At 44.7% G+C, this 22,299-nt stretch overlaps 1 protein-coding gene across 1 annotated transcript in view; it reads right to left on the bottom strand.

Moving 5' to 3' along the window:
- Window positions 1–277: 277 nt before the first annotated feature.
- Window positions 278–22,299, bottom strand: part of CRHR2 (corticotropin releasing hormone receptor 2) — a 133,584-nt gene continuing 111,562 nt past the window's right edge. The window contains exons 7-12 of the mRNA XM_018568151.1: window positions 18,029–18,089; window positions 15,554–15,626; window positions 12,913–12,998; window positions 11,509–11,644; window positions 7,197–7,238; window positions 278–723 (exon numbers count right to left, since the gene is read on the bottom strand). Coding sequence (XP_018423653.1) covers window positions 583–723; window positions 7,197–7,238; window positions 11,509–11,644; window positions 12,913–12,998; window positions 15,554–15,626; window positions 18,029–18,089 — 539 coding nt within the window. The 3' untranslated portion in view covers window positions 278–582. The remainder of the gene's footprint in view (window positions 724–7,196; window positions 7,239–11,508; window positions 11,645–12,912; window positions 12,999–15,553; window positions 15,627–18,028; window positions 18,090–22,299) is intronic.

Below are 22,299 nucleotides of genomic sequence, written 5' to 3' on the forward strand. Positions count from 1 at the left end.
GGGGAAGGACATCTAAAAACGCCCACCCACATCCAAGAAGCCACCGTCCGGCCGTTTAATTACAATGGCCGGACAGCAGGTGGTTAAATCGGCATATGATTTTAGCCAGGACTCCAATCAGCAGCATACAGTGGGGGGGGATAAGCTTTTCTCTCCATAATATGATTAGGGTTATTTTTTTAAAACACATTTCACTTCCTTTACACAACTAGGAAAGCAAAGCAAATCACAATGTTGGGAATTTTTTTTTTTGTTAGAATGTTTTTAGAATTTTTATGCAAGGTCCACGTTAAAACCATCTTCAGCGTTTTTCTTCATTGAGATGTGGTTTGAAATAGGAAATTCCTTCTAAAACACTCCGTCATCTTTACATATAGTTATGTAGCTCTTCCAACAAGGTGTCTCCAATGGTTGTGCTTACAAATACTGAATCCAACATCACGAACACTGGGCTTTTGTTCTGAGCATGCCCCCCCCCCGGGCTGTGAAAACTCCAGGGACAAAGGTAGGATATGTTCACTGACACGTCACAGTGAGAATCTAGGAAATGAAAGTCAAGAGGGCTCCAGAGTTCCGCCACGTTCAAACAGCCGCCGTTTGCTTTATGCTGTGAAAGCTGATCCGGGTGGGAGACGTTGGTATAGACATGGCGCGGGCCACGCGGACGCGGAGGGAGTGGTGATCCTGCCAACGGTGCCACCGCTTCCTGGCGGCCGATCGGACCTGTGGATGCAAACATGGCATCTTAATTGGTACTTTCATCAAGAAGAAACTAAGACATCTATTGACAAAAAGATACATAGATATTTCAGTCATCTATTCTATGGGATATTGTAACAAGGACACTCCACTGTAGTCCAGGTAAGTCAAGTATAATGCCGTTTATTAAAGGGCAAACACAAAAATAGCTTGCAAAGCAACATAAGACAGTCTTTTATATGGCTCAGTAGCTTTCCACAGCTCCAAGACACTCACGCTGCTCACCCCTCGTGAGCCCTCACTCTGCACCACAGGTCCTAGGGTCACCGACCTTCCTGACCTCTCCCCTCTTGGGCACTCGCTCTGCTCTCCCAGCAGTGCGTCTGACAGGTCCCTGGGGTCACCGACCTTCCTGACCTCTCCCCTCGTGGGCACTCGCTCTGCTCTCCCAGCAGTGCGTCCGACAGGTACCTGGGGTCACCGACCTTCCTGACCTCTCCCAGCCACCCCTGGCTGTTTCGTGTGCATCCAGCATGCACCCGAGTTTGTCTGTGTGCTCCCTGCACACACACAACTCCAACACTCCTGTGAGCACTGGGCTGGCTTCCTGATAAGGCTGCTCTCAGCCACCTGATTAGCCCAGGCTGGTCAATGGCAACACCTGGCCCCAGGACTGGAGATCTCATCCCACCCAGAGCTCTACGAAATCTCCAGAGCTCCAGATCCCCGCTACAATTAGGAAAACCTGGACGAACCTGAAAAGCCAGGCTCTTCCTTATACCATGTTTCACATTCTGGACCCTCTCAGCTCCTTTGGCTGAGAGTTCTGGGTGCCAAAGTCGCCATACTACACCGTGGCATCGGCTTACACTGCCACAATATATACATTGCAACAGTTTTGCCTTCTTATAAATCCTTTCTGTGCAATTCTGCCATTAAAGTGGAACTATGGGCGTAAAATGAAAATGACATACAGTACAGGTGAAACTCGAATAATTAGAATATCGTGCAAAAGTAATTGCAGTAAGTTCTGCAAAAGGGGCCCAAACCAAGTACTGAGTACATATGCATGCTTGTACTTTTCAGAGGTCCGAAATTGTTCTATGTACAATCCTTGTTTTATTGATTGCATGTAATATTCTACTTTTTTGAGGTTGTGGATTTGGGGTTTTCATGAGCTGTAAGCCATAATCATCACAATTATGACAAATCACGGCTTGAATTATCTTGCTTTGCACGTAATGAGTCTCTCTCATATATTAGTTTCACCTTTTAAGTTGCATTAGTGAAATAAATGAACTTTGCACGATATTCTAATTATTCGAGTTTCACCTGTATATGAAGCTGTCTGTCACTAGCATTAGCACAGCAGTTTTTGTTTGTCTGATTCCCTCGTAACATAGTTTTATGCCCCGTTTACCCTGCCAATAGACAGGCTGCATCTCACTGGGTCACAATTGGCGGCACAGGTGTGCCTGCCGTCTCCTTTCCTGCCAGAGCGTCCCACCCAGGTCGTGGCAACCAGTGATGTCACTGGTTTCCTGGAGCTGAGCAGGACGATCTAGCCGGAGTCCCACCAACCGCATGGCAACCAGTATCGTTAGTGACCTGGGTGGCACACCGGACACCACCCACCCTGTAATGTGCACCATTAGCACACCAGCCCCCACGCAACATGACCCAGCAGCACCAAGACACTGCAACCCCCAACCCCCCCTTTGCAGCCAGAACGTCCCAGGTTGCTAAGAGCTCTTAGAAACCTGTGATGATCTGGCTGGCGTCCTGCTCAGCTCACTGACATCACTGGTTGCCAGGGCCGCCTAATGAGCTGGGTGGGACGCCGGACAGAGGTGCTGTGTGTGCCCTTCCACAACCCCCCTGGACTCGCACCGCCAGCACCCCCGCCTGTACCTTCACCACCAGCACCGGCTGAATCCCAAACCCCCTGGTGCTGCACCGCCAGCACACAAACACACATACAATCCCACCCTGCCCAACTTAGGTGGTGAGAATTGTAGGGATGCCAATGCCAGTAGATCTGGTGTTTTTCCACTTCCTTTAACAGGCCATGCTGTCCAGCCAAAATTCCAGTTATAGGGACTAGGACAAACAAGGGGTGCTTGGATGGTCGGCTTTATTCATGTGCTTTTAATATTTTTACCAAATTGAAAACAAAGTCCATTTAAAAAGGAATTGCCCTCTAAGCCTACCCTGCACACAGGATAACAACGTTGCTGCGCAATTTCATTGAAGTACAAATAGTGTTGTCCCCCTATTACAGGAAGTGGAAAAATAATGGATCTACTGGCAGGATCAACAGATAAAACTATGTTACGGGACAGGCAGGGAACATGTTAGGTAGGAGGGACAACCAGCAGGAATGACACTGTCTAGCTTAGTTTCTGCCCCCAAGAAACTGCATGTTAGTGAAGCCCCATATATTAAATGGTGAGCCCATGCAAAACCAATACAGTCATGTAAAAAAAGTAAGAATACCCTAACTCTGTCAACATATCTGAACAGGCAAATATTAGTTCTCAATTCAAATAGTGTCCATAGATAAGGGTGACATCATAGAACAAGTGACACATACAACTGACACAATGGGAATGCAGGAAGTTGTTGGAAGTGATGGGCAGATGGAAGGCAGCACTCAATACATAGAAGGGATTTTTTCCTGTAAGCTTTGATTGTATTATCAGACACAACTCTACTATGTATTCCTATTACAATGCTGATGTCATAAACAGGAGAGGAGATGCTTTATCTTTAAGGGTTTATCTCTAAAATAACAATTTTATAGAAATAACCTAAAAACAAATGTTAAAAGTGACCAAAACCCATTGCAATCTAACTTCTCCTGCCTAATTGCAGCCTTCAGTCATCACCGTCATCATCTTTGTTTTCTGCAAATTAGCTCAAGGCGGCTTTGGTTAATATCCCGCCGATATTAATAATAAATGCAAGGTGCTAATAAATTAGGAATCCTGTAATTAAATCAGAATATTGCCATTCATATTTCAAGAGGAAAGGGTAAAGAAGTCAAGCTCATTTTCCACATGCTGCAAACTGCAATCATCTCCAGCAGCAGACAGGCCGCCTGGATGAAGTTTTGTATTTTTAGGGGCTTATTCACTTAGTCACCGAAGGCAGCAGAGTGAATAACCGAGCCTAAGTGAAGTGAGCCGAACGCTGTTCAGCTATTCACTCCCAGCCTTGCACGGATGATTTCACCCGTACATCGGCTAAAATCAGCCATACATCTGCTGCCTTCGGACATGTTTGGCTGAGCTGAAGTGCAGAAGGAGTTCGACTCAGCCGATCCAACGTCTGGATCGGCTGAGACGAAGCTCCGGCAGCTCACTCGCTGCCATTTGCTCCTATTCTCATAGGGGCCGGACGTCAGAGAGTGAATAGCCGAATGCCGCCGATCGACATTTGGCTCGGCTATTCTGCTCGGTACCTCCGAGGTAGCGAGCAGAAAAAAAAAGTAAGTCAAATGGAAAAAAAATTTGAAAATTTAAGAAATAGGAAGATTTAAAATAAAATATTTTTTTTAAAAACAAAATAAAAGAATAATTTTTAAAAAAATGACGTACGCCGACCCCAACAGCACGCAACGAACTCCCGCCGCATAATGAAGCATCTGACAGATGCCGGCAAAATAAAAACAATTGGGCAGGGCTAGCGGTGAAAGCTAGCTCTGCCCAACTGTTTCCTATTGGTCGCCACCTGCCAGAGTCTTCTAGCAGGTCCCCGCCAATGAAAAACAACTGGGCGGAGACGGCCGTGACATCATGGCCCGGCTCCACCCAGTTGTTATTGTTTAATGACAGATCAGCATCTCGGGTCATTTGGGGACGCTGATCTTTCATTACAACTGGGAGGAGCCAGCCATGAGATCACGGCTGGCTCCGGCCAGCTGTCATTTGCATGGAGATCGGTGGGCTTCGGCCGACCTTTCTCCTCGCTTTGCCTGTCACTATGGCTCAGTCGAGACGAAGCATATGCCTTCAGCTCGACTGCCTTTGGCTCGACTGCCTTTGGCTCAACTGCCTTCAGCTGCTGTATGGCCTATAGTACATAGCCCGTACAGCAGCCCTTCAGTTCGACTGAACCGAAGGGCTCCGGCGGCCGAAATGAGCCGAAGGATCAGCCCAAGCTACGTCTGGATCCTTCGGCACATTCGTGAATAACCCTCTCAGTGAATATATCTTTTGTCACTCTAGGACAGGAAGTGTGTTACTGGCAGGATCCCCGGGTGATAAGATAGGATAAAAAAAAAGCAGCGAAAAAGAAAACGAATGCAGCCGTCACATCTAAGGACTGGGAATCTGGAATATGAGCAGGCTCTTAGTTTTAAATCAACACTTGGCCTTTAAATAAGATAAAAGTCCTCGGAGTGAAAAGTAACAAAATAATTACCACTGAAAAAAAAAAACATATTCGAACTTGTGTGTTAAATGTTAAGATTCTGACTTTCTAACCGGCACACTGACTAGAACAAAGAGAAAAAACCACAACCATTGTCCCCAGGCTGATGTATTATAGATTAAAGCAAGGCTTGTTCTTCGGGTCTCACTTATCCAGGTGTCAAGTCAATTAATAATTTTTTCGGTCTGGGAAATGAGTTTCTGTAAAAGTCTAACCGAGCCGCAAAACGAAATAAATTCTCCAAGCTCCAATCAATAAAACATTAAACATCTGCTTCGCCGGCAATTCACCAACTTAGAGCAGGCTGGGGGATGTCATTTGTGGTCGTGCGCTTTACGCGCAGTGATGGGAGCTCTTTTGGGCGCCAGACGCCAGTGGTGGTTTGGATAAAGAAAAGTTAATAAGAGAGAACACAAAGTATCGGTAAAGTCACAACAAGCTAACTTTATCATTTCAGCCCTTACACTTACACATCAATCAGGTTGTGCAGTTTGCCATACCGAAAAAACAAGAGGAAATGTTTTTTCTCTCATTTATTGGTGATCATGTGACCACTTGGTCACCTCTTAGCTCTGAGGGTGGCTGGTAAATATTCTTGGTAGTTTCCACTGGTGAGAGGAGCTCTTTCGCTCCAGGGAGGCCTGTGCAGTTTCTTCAGGCTGCAGGAGGGGGACATCCCTTGAAACGTCCTGCTTACAGCAGTTTGACTGGCAGCAGTAATCAGCATGGCGTCCTGTAGCCCCTTCTAGCATGCTGCAGATGAGGACCCTTGATCTGGAGGTAGCAGTCTCTCTGCAGAGGTCCAACATGCTTCCTGCTAAGTCAGGCATATAGCTCTGTATTGCTGATTGAAGAGCTCTGACTCAGCAGAGGGCATGTGGGACTTCTGCAGGGAGACCACTGCTTCCACACAGAAAGCAAGAGAGCAAGGATACATCAGTGTGAAACTGGTTGGCTGCAGAACAGATTTAACCAGGAATAATGGGCATTACTAGGGCCAAAGCTAGGGGGGGCATGTGCCCTGGGTGCCACTTTAGGAGCGGCGCCACTGGGTGTGTGGATAGAGAACTTCTTTGAGCCTTTGCCCAGGGTGATAGAATGTCTAGCTTACCCACTTGGCCTTACCGTTTGCCCAACTTTTTATTTTTGCTATGGGTATGAGAAGTGCAGTGAATATACTGCATGTGTGATATAATGTGAGGTTGCTCTTAATTTGTTTTTTCTTTCAAATGCTGCAGCGGTGTGCGGCGCACAAAAGCACCTCCAAAAACAAAGGGGTCAGTAACAAGTGAATGCTGCACTTTGAATACCGCTACTTAAATAAAGGCCCTAGCAACATAAAAAAAAAAAAACACTCCTGAAATAAAAGTCCATTTGGATATGGATGAGGTAGCAGTGAAAAGTAACCGCTGACCTCAAATCAAACAAATAAAATTAAGCCAAAGAAAGTTAAATTTTAACAAATAGTAAGAATATAAAAAGCAGCAAAGTGGTTGGTTGACCAAAGAGCAAGCTATCACAAATTAAGTCCATTTACCTAACTGACCCTCATCTCACCCTATGATGTTTGTCATCTCTCCCTATCCTTCCCCTACAGCAGATTCCAATCCAATGACATTGGCTCCTTTGTGCCCTCCCCCCCCCCATTTTATCCAAAAGCCCCCCTATTGGCCCTTCTAAGACTGCTGGCCATTGTTCAAAGACCATGTAATGCATTATGGGTTAAAAATAACTAACCGGGGCAAACTGCACAAAGATTTGCCAGAAACCCGAATCTTGAACCTGCAGGATTCGCCTTGAGCCCATGGTAGCAGCAAACCTGAACCGAATCCCTAGCAAGACATGTAAAGGACCGCTTTACGAGATGACTTGAGCAGATCCTGTGATCCGTGCTTAACCCCGGCTTGTTACCAACCAGGCTGACCGGGCGTGAATCCCAGTTCCAGCACCTCAATCTTTTCTCACTATTCACATGAAATGTTGGTATTCCAAAAGCTTTAATGAAGAAGCAGATTCCCGATGTTTAGTTACTGAGGGTTGTATAGTTTTATTGATGCGCTTACCTCTCCATTCAGAAAGCAGTAAAATACTGAGACGAAGAACCCCTGAAAAAGAACCAACACAAAACAATGATTTCTACTGGAAAATGTCAGTCATTTCTAGTAAGCATAAAAGGCAGACAAGAAAATGTACAGAGAGATGACAACATTTCACCCTACATAAGAACCACTTCAGCTCTCACCCCTGTACACGCCCCATGGATCAATCTTTACATTTCTGCTACTTAGCCTGTTTATTTGGCAATATCCTTGTCATTAATTAGTATAGCACTATATACACACTGTGTTGTACATTCCATACTCCTGACACCTGCACTATACACACTGTGTTGTACATTCCATACTCCTGACCCCCGCACTATATACACCGTGCTGTATATTCCATACTCCTGACCCCTGCACTATATACACCGTGTTGTACATTCCATACTCCTGACCTTTGCACTATATACACAGTGTTGTACATTCCATACTCCTGACCCCTGCACTATACACACTGTGTTGTACATTTCATACTCCTGACCCCTGCACTATATACACTGTGTTGTACATTTCATACTCCTGACCCCTGCACTATAGAGACTGTGTTGTACATTCCATACTCCTGACCCCTGCATTGTATACATTGTGTTGTACATTTCATCCTCCTGGCCCATGCACTATATACACTATGTTGTACATTTCATCCTCCTGGCCCATGCACTATATACACTATGTTGTACATTTCATCCTCCTGGCCCATGCACTATATACACTATGTTGTACATTTCATCCTCCTGGCCCATGCACTATATACACTATGTTGTACATTTCATCCTCCTGGCCCATGCACTATATACACTATGTTGTACATTTCATCCTCCTGGCCCATGCACTATATACACTATGTTGTACATTTCATCCTCCTGGCCCATGCACTATATACACTATGTTGTACATTTCATCCTCCTGGCCCATGCACTATATACACTATGTTGTACATTTCATCCTCCTGGCCCATGCACTATATACACTATGTTGTACATTTCATCCTCCTGGCCCATGCACTATATACACTATGTTGTACATTTCATCCTCCTGGCCCATGCACTATATACACTATGTTGTACATTTCATCCTCCTGGCCCATGCACTATATACACTATGTTGTACATTTCATCCTCCTGGCCCATGCACTATATACACTATGTTGTACATTTCATCCTCCTGGCCCATGCACTATATACACTATGTTGTACATTTCATCCTCCTGGCCCATGCACTATATACACTATGTTGTACATTTCATCCTCCTGGCCCATGCACTATATACACTATGTTGTACATTTCATCCTCCTGGCCCATGCACTATATACACTATGTTGTACATTTCATCCTCCTGGCCCATGCACTATATACACTATGTTGTACATTTCATCCTCCTGGCCCATGCACTATATACACTATGTTGTACATTTCATCCTCCTGGCCCATGCACTATATACACTATGTTGTACATTTCATCCTCCTGGCCCATGCACTATATACACTATGTTGTACATTTCATCCTCCTGGCCCATGCACTATATACACTATGTTGTACATTTCATCCTCCTGGCCCATGCACTATATACACTATGTTGTACATTTCATCCTCCTGGCCCATGCACTATATACACTATGTTGTACATTTCATCCTCCTGGCCCATGCACTATATACACTATGTTGTACATTTCATCCTCCTGGCCCATGCACTATATACACTATGTTGTACATTTCATCCTCCTGGCCCATGCACTATATACACTATGTTGTACATTTCATCCTCCTGGCCCATGCACTATATACACTATGTTGTACATTTCATCCTCCTGGCCCATGCACTATATACACTATGTTGTACATTTCATCCTCCTGGCCCATGCACTATATACACTATGTTGTACATTTCATCCTCCTGGCCCATGCACTATATACACTATGTTGTACATTTCATCCTCCTGGCCCATGCACTATATACACTATGTTGTACATTTCATCCTCCTGGCCCATGCACTATATACACTATGTTGTACATTTCATCCTCCTGGCCCATGCACTATATACACTATGTTGTACATTTCATCCTCCTGGCCCATGCACTATATACACTATGTTGTACATTTCATCCTCCTGGCCCATGCACTATATACACTATGTTGTACATTTCATCCTCCTGGCCCATGCACTATATACACTATGTTGTACATTTCATCCTCCTGGCCCATGCACTATATACACTATGTTGTACATTTCATCCTCCTGGCCCATGCACTATATACACTATGTTGTACATTTCATCCTCCTGGCCCATGCACTATATACACTATGTTGTACATTTCATCCTCCTGGCCCATGCACTATATACACTATGTTGTACATTTCATCCTCCTGGCCCATGCACTATATACACTATGTTGTACATTTCATCCTCCTGGCCCATGCACTATATACACTATGTTGTACATTTCATCCTCCTGGCCCATGCACTATATACACTATGTTGTACATTTCATCCTCCTGGCCCATGCACTATATACACTGTATTGTACATTCCATACTCCTGACCCCTGCACTATATACACCGTATTGTACATTTCATGTTCCTGACCCCTGCATTGTATACACCGTGTTGTACATTTCATACTCCTGACCCCTGCACTATATACACTGTATTGTACATTACATACTCCTCACCCCTGCACTATATACACACTGTGTTGTACATTTCATACTCCTTGCCCATGCACTATATACACTGAGTTGTATATTTCATACTCCTGACCCTGCACTATATATACACTGTATTGTATATAACATACTCTTGACCCCAGCACTATATATACACTGTATTGTATATTTCATACTCCTGACCCCTGCACTATATACACTGTGTTGTATATTTCATACTCCTGACCCCTGCGCTATATACACTGTATTGTATATTTCATACTCCTGACCCCTGCACTATATACACTGTGTTGTATATTTCATACTCCTGACCCCTGCGCTATATACACTGTGTTGTATATTTCATACCCCTGGCCCATGCACTATATACACTGAGTTGTATATTTCATACTCCTGACCCCTGCACTATATATACACTGTAAAAAGATAATCTGTGCTTCTGGAGAGAGGTAGTAAAGAAGGAATAAATAAATAAATAATTGAAAAATTAGTGAATAAATCTATTAAACCCAGAGCAGCTCTGAAATGGGAATTAGAAAATCCCTACGGTAATCAATGAAAAAATATATATACACTGTATTGTACATTTCATACTCCTGACCCCTGCACTATATACACTGAGTTGTATATTTCATACTCCTGACCCCTGCACTATATACACTGAGTTGTATATTTCATACTCCTGACCCTGCACTATATATACACTGTATTGTATATAACATACTCTTGACCCCAGCACTATATATACACTGTATTGTATATTTCATACTCCTGACCCCTGCGCTATATACACTGTGTTGTACATTTCATACTCCTGGCCCATGCACTATATACACTGAGTTGTATATTTCATACTCCTGACCCCTGCGCTATATACACTGTATTGTTCCATTCTTGGTGATGGATGCCAGCAGAGAGAAGAGGGGACGGTTTTCAGATGGGGTAACACCAAAATGACTGTCAGTCATTTTGGTGTCACCCCTTCAATGTTGCCACCTGGGTGTGGGCCGCACCCCCCCCCCTCCCAGTGACCCAACTGATATTTCATACTCCTGACCCTTGCGCCATATACACTGAGCTGTATATTTCATACTCCTGGCCCATGTACTACATACATTGTGTTGTACATTTCATACTCCTGACCCCTGCACTATATACACTTTGTTGTACATTTCATACTCCTGACCCCTGCACTATACACACTGTGTTGTACATTCCATACTCCTGACCCCTGCACTATATACACTGTGTTGTACATTTCATACTCCTGGCCCCTGCACTATACACACTGTGTTGTACATTCCATACTCCTGACCCCTGCACTATATACACACTGTGTTGTACATTCCATACTCCTGGCCCCTGCACTATACACACTGTGTTGTACATTCCATACTCCTGACCCCTGCACTATACACACTGTGTTGTACATTCCATACTCCTGACCCCTGCACTACATACACTGAGTTGTACATTTCATACTCCTGGCCCATGCACTATATACACTGTGTTGTACATTCCATACTCCTGACCCCTGCACTTTAATGTATACTGTCATTCATCTCTACGATGTAAATGTAGGTCCCAGCATTAAGTTTTCTTTACCTGAAAAGACTGAAGAAAAGAATTGAAATAAATGAAGACAATCTGAGAGACGTCGTCCTCTCCCGGGTTCACAAAGAAAAGCATGTACGTTATCCCAAGCAAGGGGAGGAGGACTAGAGTGGCTTTCACTGCTTTCCTGCAAGACACAAACGTTGTTATAAGCTTTGATTGATTAAAATAAATCAATGTATTATCTGTCACAGAGATCACAGTACTCCCCCTGATAAATGCCAGAAGTACAGCACCATCATTGTTCAGGTATCGTCCAGGGTCACCATCAACTTCCTTAACTGAGATGCCGGCTCAGAGATGGCACAATAATGTTCAACTACAAATGTCTGACACAGATCAGCCCCTCCTCCAGCCTCTCACCTTTGTGACTTGTTACAAAGTTGCAATTTGATCAATGGGGGAGGAGGGGAGACTGAGGAAATGCTTCCTCCTGCCTGCAGCAGATTGATGGCTCCCAGGCAAAGTCAATGGACTGCAGCAAAATACTGATTTGTTCTTTTAAATTATAGTTTTGCTGCACATTGTGACATCGGGAATTTATTTATGCATTCTTGTAAAGTTACTGAGAGGTCAAATTTGAGATATGACATGATACACATACAAGTACATACATATATGAAAGGAGAACTATGAGGTGAGAGAAAATCACTCATCCTCATAGTTCGATCCGACGTGTGACAATGAGACACACGTCGGCTCAATAGATCGGGAAGTGAACGAACACATACCGTCGCTCGCTCACTTCTCGATCATCTCCCTGCAGAGAGCCTTAACTGTCACTCACGGCTCCCTGCAGGGATTCCCCCCCCTCCCCTCTCCGATCCTCCAGCGCTGACTGGAGGAACGGATGGGGGAGGGGGCGGGCACAGCTGGCTCTACCTCTAGATTGGGAGAGCCAGCTGTCAATCATGCAGCTGGGTGGATCTCGACAGTAATGTCAGGATCCGTCCCGGCTGCAGCTGTCTCAGTATACGGCAAGCTGTAGCTCGCCGTATACTGAGCTTTGGGTCACGTGAGGACGCTAGTTTATGTCCTCCCGTTACCCTAAGGAGATCTATGGGGAAAAACACTTACCTCATAGTTCTTTTTTAATACTTGGCTCATTTTGGAGACTTTAGTACTTCTATTATTGTGGGAACTTTAGCACTTGCGTCATTGTGGGGACATTTATATTTGTATCATTGCAGACACATTAGGACTTGTATCATTGCGCGGGCATTAGTAATGGAGACATTGTGTGTTCATTGTGGGGTCATTAGGACCTGTGACATTGGATATTAGTGCTTGTGTCATTGAGTTGACATTGCAGGGACATTAGTAACTGTGAAGTCCCAGGTGGCTGCTGAAGTAAAGGGCATTGCAGCATAAAGGTCTTGCAATGAAGACACGTACCTGTACTGTATTGTCTCTGAGGTGGTGGACGCTCGTAATTTCGTCATTAATATTCTCACTATGTTGAATAAGAAAACAAAATTGATCTGTAAAAGAAACAAATATTTACTCAGATTAATCCTGAAGGTGTTTTAGTATCGCAGCATTCAGTCAATGTCAGGTACAACGTGAGGGTAAAAAACCCCAGAGGCTTACACATGGAGGTAATACAATGATATTTCATCCTCTATCTATAGGCGGGCGCACTTGTTTTTGTCTGAATTCACATTAGGATGGAAATCGGCAATTTCCGAATCCTGCCTCCGAATTTTCTAATGGCAAAAATATGACTTTGAACATATTTTATTTATCGCCTTTTTTTGCCATGGCAATAACATTCGGACAAAATTCAGATGCATCCGAATTTTGTGCAAATGTCTATCCGAATGAACTGATATGTTGTTGAACATGAAAATGATTTAATAAAAGAAAAGCTTGGGGTACCCCACCCCAAATTCATAACAGACTCGTTAGGTCTGGTAGGAATTTTAGGGAAGACCCCATGCCAAAAAACAAAAAAAAGGCATACCCCATGCCTTTTTTTTGTTTTTTGGCATGGGGTCTTCCCTAAAATTCCTACCAGACCTCCCCAAACCCTCCTTACCAGACCCTTGATCCAAGCAGCGGCCTGCCAGAGAAAGGGCGGGGCATCATGCACCCTTTCCCCCTCCTGTACCATACCAGGACATAGTTACATAGTTACATAGTTACATAGTATTTGAGGTTGAATAAAGACATTAGTCCAACCTGCCTCACATCAGCCGACCATTCACACTATCGTTACATGGATGGCAAAAGTGGCAGATGGGCAAGGAGAAGGCGGGGGGGAAGAGGCAGAGCGGGAGGGAGGCCAAGTTGCTGCACCATGGGCCTCCAAGTTGTACTTGCCCCCTGGGCTAAAAGTTGCCAGTCAGCCCCTGTTGGGGACCCTACCTCATGTTGAGGAGGCTTATATGAATCTGGGTTCCCCCTTTAAAGAAAGGGACACCCAGGTGCTGCTTTCCCCCATGAATGAGTAAGAGGTAGTTGTTCATGCACATGTCTACTATCTAATATCTATCTAGTATCTATCTGGTATTTATCTAGTATCTATCTAGTATCTATCAAGTATCTATCTAGCATCTGGTATCTATCTAGTATCTGTCTAGTATCTAATATCTATCTATTATCTATCTAGTATCTATCTAGCATCTAGTATCTATCTAGCATCTAATATCTATCTAGTATCTATTATCTATCTAGTATCTATTATCTATCTAGTATCTATCTAGTATCTATCTGGTATGTATCCAGTTTCTATCTAGTATCTATTACGGTATCTATCTAGTATCTATCTATTATATATCTAGTATCTAATATCTATATTGTATCTATTATTCTATCTAGTATCTATCTATTATCTATTTAGTATCTATCTATCTATCTATCTATCTATCTATCTATCTATCTATCTATCTATCTATCTATCATCTATCTATCTCTTTCTATTATATATCTATCTGACATTTACATTTATTTTTAACAACTTACAACCAAAACTCTGCAAATACCTAATAAAACAATAATGTGAACACAATAAATAAGATGTACTGGTGTCTTTTCTGATGCTGCCTCACACAGGGACCTCGTATTCCTGTAATTTATTCCCTCATTTCCCGTTGACATGTCTCAGTGTCTGTACTGTAATAAATCCGTCTCTGGTCCCGATGACACTATTTCATGCCGTGTTATTAGGCAGGACGGTGAGCTTTACTCAGTTGTGTTCAGGGGACTCTTCTATAGACTCTTCTAAAGACTCTTCCTCGTGTCAAGCAGCCCTGCCCGTCCCCTCGTATCGTTCTCTCCTCCTCAAGGACGCGCATGAAACTTCATTTAATTTAATGTTGGGGAAAATAAGCTCCATCAATAAAAGTGACTGTAAGAAACATTCCCCTATTTACAGCGAGACGTTCGCTGCAGGACTTATTAATCTTATATAAACGGCTCTAGGTCACCACCATCTGCCTGCTGAATGGAAAAGAGTCCTCGCTGACCGAATCAAAAATGTTTTGCGATCTATCAGCAATGCGGAATCAGAAATAAATCTTGCAGGGAGAGGGCTGTGTGAACCGAGACGATCTGTACTTGGCCTTGACCAGGTCCACCATGGCATTTGCCAAAAGGAGGTCAGACACAGACAGATACAGACAGACCTCTATCTATATAGCGGAAGTTTAAATTGCACGTGCAGCTGAATGAGTAAGAGGATAGACATCCCCGCCCCCCTCCTTTCTACTCTGCCTCTATGTCTTTGTATTGATTTTCGGTTATACTGAAAATAAGAAGTTAGTGCTGGGCTTTATTAGAAATCCTAGAATGGTCTGCAAATGAGTGGCATGGGAGCACCTTGCATTAAAAGGTTTTTGTCTTTCGTTTAAATAAAAAGATGTAATATGAATATTGTATAAATACATAAAAAATATGTTTATGGCTAACTTTAAAAAAACAAAACAAAATTGAGCAATTGAGGTTCTCTTTAATCCCTCCCACAAATCAATGAACAGCATTTGATTGACAGAACACACGTAGCTTAGACAAAAGTAAAATCACAAGTGTTACTTACAAGGAGTACCAGGATGACGGGTCCTTGGTAGATGTAATCGATGTATTTTCCTGGCTCTTTCCCGATCCAGCACCTAGCAATAAAAATTGAATGTCACAAACTTATAGACATGTTATAAATGGTATAAAGGTTTGTATCGTGCTGTGTGGCTACTTGAAGTGTAAGTCATACTCACCATTCCTGGGATCCAGCACTGGGTCTCCCCTCCGGCATGCACTTCTGGGTTTCTCCTGGAGTCTTAGTGTCATGACCCAATAGCTTACAGGTCTTGGGCGGCTAGGTGACCCGTCGTTTGGCGTTAGAGCAAAATTGTTGCCATGCCTAAGCTGAGCGTCCACATATCTGCTTCCTGTGTTCCCCTTGCTTCCAGTGATGGTGACCTGCAATACTGTGCTTCCAGCGAACCCTGGACTTCAAAGTCTCCAATGACTTCATCATCTCAAGTGACCCTCCGTTCCCATGTCTCCAGTGACACCAGATTCTCTAGTGATCCCTGTGTGTCCTAGTGACTCTGGTTTCTCCAGTGTCTCCATTGACCCCTGTGCTCTTGTGTCCCAGTAACTCCTGTTTTGGCAGGGACTCCTGTGTCTCTAGTGACCACAGCAACTCCAGTGTCCCCTCAGATTTTGTGTCTCCAGTGACTCTTGTGTCTCCTGGACTTCTGTGTCTCTAGTGATCAAAGCATCTCCAGTGACCCCTTAGATTTTGTGTCTCCAGTGACTCTTGTGTCTCCTAAACTTCTGTGTCCCTAGTGACTAAAGAATCTCCAGTGACCCCTCAGCCTTTGTGTCTCCAGTGACTCCTTCCTGTGTCTCTAGTGACCACAGCATCTCTAGTGACCCCTCAGCCTTTGTGTCTCCAGTGACTTCTGTCTCTCTAGTGACCACAACAACTCCAGTGTCCCCTCAGATTTTGTGTCTCCAGTGACTCTTGTGTCTCCTGGACTTATGTGTCTCTAGTGATCAAAGCATCTCCAGTGACCCCTTAGCTTTTGTGTCTCCTGAACTTCTGTGTCCCTAGTGACTAAAGAATCTCCAGTGACCCCTCAGCCTTTGTGTCTCCAGTGACTCCTTCCTGTGTCTCTAGTGACCACAGCATCTCGAGTGTCCCCTCAGCTTTTGTGTCTCCAGTGACTTCTTTGTCTCTAGTGACCACAGCATCTCCAGTGACCCCTCAGCCTTTGTGTCTCCTGTGTCTCCAGTGACTCCTGTGTCTCTAGTGACCACAGCATCTCCAGTGACCCCTCGGCTTTTGTGTCAATAGTAACTTCTGTGTCTCTAGAGACCACAGCATCTCCAGTGACCCCTCAGCTTTTGTGTCACCAGTAACTTCTGTGTCTCTAGTGACCACAGCATCTCCAGTGTCCCCTTAGCTTTTGTGTCTCCTGTGTCTCTAGTGACCACAGCATCTCCAGTGACCCCTCGGCGTTTGTGTCAATAGTAACTTCTGTGTCTCTAGTGACCACAGCATCTCCAGTGACCCCTCGGCGTTTGTGTCAATAGTAACTTCTGTGTCTCTAGTGACCACAGCATCTCCAGTGACCCCTCGGCGTTTGTGTCAATAGTAACTTCTGTGTCTCTAGTGACCACAGCATCTCCAGTGACCCCTCGGCGTTTGTGTCAATAGTAACTTCTGTGTCTCTAGTGACCACAGCATCTCCAGTGACCCCTCGGCGTTTGTGTCAATAGTAACTTCTGTGTCTCTAGTGACCACAGCATCTCCAGTGACCCCTCGGCGTTTGTGTCAATAGTAACTTCTGTGTCTCTAGTGACCACAGCATCTCCAGTGACCCCTCAGCCTTTGTGTCTCCAGTGACCTCTTTGTCTCTAGTGACCACAGTATATCCAGTGACTCCTGTGTCTCTAGTCACCACAGCATCTCCAGTGACCCCTCGGCGTTTGTGTCAATAGTAACTTCTGTGTCTCTAGTGACCACAGCATCTCCAGTGACCCCTCAGCTTTTGTGTCACCAGTATCTTCTGTGTCTCCAGTGACTCCTGTGCTCCTGTGACTCCATCCTGTGATTCTGGTGTGTCCTAAACACCCTTGTGACACTCATAACTCCATGCAGCCTCAGATACACTCCTGTGCTTCCTGAACTGGACTCCTGTCCATGAGAGTGTATCTAAGGGCAAAACTTGTTTTTTTTAGTAAAACCTCTGTCGGGAATGTTTTTGCCACCTGTGGTTCACTGGGAAGATTTCCCTTTGCTTATGATGACAACCCAGAATTTTGGATTCTTTTCTGACCTTCGATCTGGGTGACAATGTCCACCAAGACAAACAGAGATGGTGACTCTCCCAAGCAGAGACAGAAATGTCAATGACTTTACTGAAACCAGGAGAGCTGACGGTGCTGTCTGGAAGGAGTTTCTGGATCACAGGACGGGTCTAACAGAACTGAAAGTTCTTTTGGCAGATAAACACTTCACGGATATGTATTTCCAAATGTGTATCTTCAGTTTTAAACCACTTACTGTTCGTTTTCATTGCACAGCTTTCCGATGGCCCAGGCGATTATGATTGGGCATGGAATACCTGCACGAAAACACAAACACGGACAAAATCATTGAGGTGAACCTTTCAGTAACTTCACTAGTCTGCATGAATACAAAAACAACAGCAACAGTATCATTTCTATAAAAGATCCACCTTTCATTACAAAGCCATCCTTGAGATCCAGTCTGATGATTTTGCCTAAGCAGAGATGATGTCATCAGTCTGCTGCCAGGCAGGAGGAAGCATTTCTTCAGTCTCCCCTCCCCCAGTGATCAGTCTGCTGCAGGCAGGAGGAAGCATTTCTTCAGTCTCCCCTCCCCCAGTGATTAGTCTGCTGTAGGGAGGAGGAAGCATTTCCTCAATCTTCCCTCCCCCAGTGATTAGTCTGCTGTAGGGAGGAGGAAGCATTTCCTCAGTCTCCCCTCCCCCAGTGATCAGTCTGCTGCAGACAGGAGGAAGCATTTCCTCAGTCTCCCCTCCCCCTGTGATTAGACTGCAACAGCAAGGTGAGAAGCTGCAACACCAGCTGCTGCACAGACACTAGGATTTACATGACTCTGAGCCAGCATGTCGGTCCAGGAAGTAGATGGTGACCCTGGATGATGCCTGAACGTCCTTCCCGAGAACAAAGCAGATGAAGGCATTTTCAGTGCGTATAACGTCCTTCGCATGCTGCACTTACCATGCAAAATATATCTGCTGCTCTGACTGCTTTAATGTTTAAACTGCAAGTGAATGAAGGAAGCCGAGCGGTTTTCCCAAATTCTTTCATTTATTTTAAATGTTTCCAAAAAAAGGTATGAAGTGAAGATTTATTTGTGACTCTCGGTTCTCCAGACATGCTCGTTCCTTTCCCTCCCTGAACCCCATGGCTAATTAGAGGTAATTATCTGCCCTTTATACTGATTTATGGCTTCTGCGGCGCTACATAATAACCTGATAGGACTTGACACAGATCCAGAACATGTGCGGGCTGTATGTGCTGAGTCCGTGCCGCTCTGTCACTGTGTCAAATATTTATCGTGGGCATTAGAAGATCAGCAAATTCAATATACCGGTGATCTATATTAAAAGTGTAACTGGGGGGGAGATATCTATGCTCCAGCTCTGCCCCCTGATTCCTCCTCGGTCCATTACTCGTCTACAGGAAGAACAAAACATGCATCATTCTGCCCCTTTCCTGTGAGCCCAGCCTGTTATTTACATCCCCCACCACCAGGGGGCGCCTCATCATTCAGGCTGGGCTCACAGCAGAGCACCCGACTGTCCCACATTTAGAAGGACTGTCCATGATTTGGGAACCAAATCCCTCTGTCCCTCTTTCTTCCTCAGTTGTCCCTCTTTATGGTCTGATGTACAGATCTCTATAAACAATGTATCATTTAAAGAACATGCTCACGTCTAATGCAGGTAAATGGACCTGTATTAGACTTGATGACATCAGCGGTCCTACCGGGAAAGGGGGGGAGCACGGGTGTTGCACCGTACCTCCGACGTGGCTTTGGCTCTGTCCAGCGTCCGAGCCAGCTCACTTACGTCAGGAGCTGACTGGGAGTCCAGCCAGAGTGACCCACTCAGCTCCTGGCAAACCAGTGACGTCAGTGAGCTGGCTGGGACGCCGGACAGAGCTTCAAAGGTTGGTAGTAGCTCTAAGGAACCTGGGACGCTCTGGCCGTGTGCCCCCCACGTGACCCAATGATATGACGTCTCATTATAGGGACGGCCCTGACTGAACCTGTTATCGGACCTTTAAATTATAATTTTTTTATTTCAAAAGTTAAAATAATTGAAGATTAGTGACAAAAAAACAACAATTTTTTACTTAACCCAATCATTTCCTGCGCATTGATCCACAAGGTCCTCAGGGGGCGTGTCCTTTGCCTACTCACTCCATGCTATATTGTGTCCCTCTTTCCCATCTCAGAAATTTGGGAGGTATGCTCGCAGTACTCCAGGACTGAGCGGCGCTCACACATGAATCAGAGGCCGTCGTAATGAGTCAGAGGCCAATTTACAGCAAATTGCACACGGCGTCCCGCCCAGCTCCTAGTGACCAGTGATGTCATTGGTTGCCAGCAACTGGATGGGATGCCGGCCAGAGCGTCCCTGGTTGCTATGAGCCGGGCAGGGAGATGTGTATGGGAGAGGGATGGGGAGAAAAAAAAGTCAGATGTCTCTGTGGGTTGCCCAACTTTTTCTGACCCATGAAGTGGGTCCCCCCCCCCTAAGTTGTGCCCAGGGCATGTGCCATATGTGTCATACCCCGGATAGGCCACTGGCTGGAATTGAAAGACATAAAACAGTGCATTTCCTGGCCCTATTCTGCTGCTATTTGAGATTTGCTCTAACATAGAGTCCTAAAAACCTTCTCAGAGAGGCCACATATTTGGGTTTAGACGTGATCTTGGCCAATGTTCTTTCTCATTTGGTAAATCTGCCTTTCAAATTAAATATCTTTGCATCGTGTACTGTACATTTCATGCCAAACTCATTTCCTTTCTCCGCTTCCAGAATGTCTTTTGATCAGACTGAAATGTAATGTTCGATTTGAAACATTCAAGTTTAATCTTTAGTCTGAAGTGTTGGGCAAACCTCCAACAAGGAGCATATTTCTAAGTCCTTCATCGTCATTACTGATGAGGGAATTGGTGTGGGTTTGGTTTGCCTGGGTGTTCCCAAAAACCAGCTAGGAATACAGGTCTGGTGACTGTCCAAGGGTACCAAACCCAGGGCCCCTGCAACCTGCACATCATCATTGGTTGCTTGCATGCTGGTGGCTGGGTTGCACATCATCATTGGTTGCTTGAATGCTGGTGGCTGGGTTGCACATCATCATTGGAATGCTGGTGGCTGGGTTGCACAGCATCATTGGTTGCTTGGATGCTGGTGGCTGGGTTGCACATCATCATTGGTTGCTTGAATGCTGGTGGCTGAGTTGCACAGCATCATTGGTTGCTTGAATGTTGGTGGCTGGGGTCCACATCATCATTGGTTGCTTGAATGCTGGTGGCTGGGTTGCACATCATCATTGGCTGCTTGAATGTTGGTGGCTGGGTTGCACAGCATCATTGGCTGCTTGAATGATGGTGGCTGGGTTGCACTGTATCATTGGTTGTTAGAATGCTGGTGGATGGGTTGCACAGCATCATTGGCTGCTTGAATGTTGGTGGCTGGGTTGCACAGCATCATTGGCTGCTTGGATGTTGGTGGCTGGGTTGCACAGCATCATTGGCTGCTTGAATGTTGGTGGCTGGGTTGCACAGCATCATTGGTTGCTTGAATGATGGTGGCTGGGTTGCACAGTATCATTGGTTGTTAGAATGCTGGTGGCTGGGTTGCACAGCATCATTGGTTGCTAGGATGCAGAGGGAGTTTTCAGTGGATGGGCAAGCTGTCCAAATTGTTCACCCATTCAATTAACCAGTTGACATCCGCGGTGTTAAACCCCCTTCCCATCCAGGCCATTTTTCAGTATTCAGCGCTGCGGTACTTTAACTGACATTTATTCCGTCATGCAGCACTGTACTGAAATGAATTTTATACCCTTTTTTGGGGACAGATAGAGCTTTCTTTTGGTGGTATTTATTCACCACTGGGGGTTTTATTTTTTTACTATATTAAGGAAAAATTACCGAAATTTAAAAAAAAAAAACAGTTTCCCCTATATTAAATGATAAAACATTTATTATTACCCAATTTTTTGGTAAAATATAAAAGATGGGGTCACGTCGGGTAAAAAGACACGAAACATGTCAAGCCTTAAAATTGCGTGCGTGCGCGAAACCTCAAAAAACGATAATACCCAAAATTGGCCCTAGGCGACGCTTTAAAAGCTGTTACCGCTCATCAGTTTAGTGTTATCAGTGATTGATGGCCCTAAAATGATTGCTCTCACTGCGACGTTCGCGGCGATATGTAACATGTGTAGCGCAATTGTAATTTTTGCGCGCTGGGGCACCGGACGCGTATTTACGTTTATAGGCGCGTAAACGTGGGGGTGGGGGAGTTAAACATTTTGGGGGGGTTTTTTCCCCTTTTTTTATATGTGACTTTTATTTTATTTTTTTATGTGTTACTTTTCTTTTTTTTTATTTTTTTATTTTTTTTTGCACTTATTGTTATTGCTATTATATAGGGGGATAACAACCCCCTATATAATAGCAAAGGCACACTGACAGGTCCTCTTTATGGAGATATTAGGGGTCTCTAGGACCCCTAATATCACCTATGGACCCCAAAAGAAGCTGAT

Source organism: Nanorana parkeri, unplaced genomic scaffold, assembly GCF_000935625.1.
Source record: "Nanorana parkeri isolate BGI_ZX_2015 unplaced genomic scaffold, ASM93562v1 scaffold1146, whole genome shotgun sequence".
NCBI lineage: Eukaryota > Metazoa > Chordata > Amphibia > Anura > Dicroglossidae > Nanorana > Nanorana parkeri.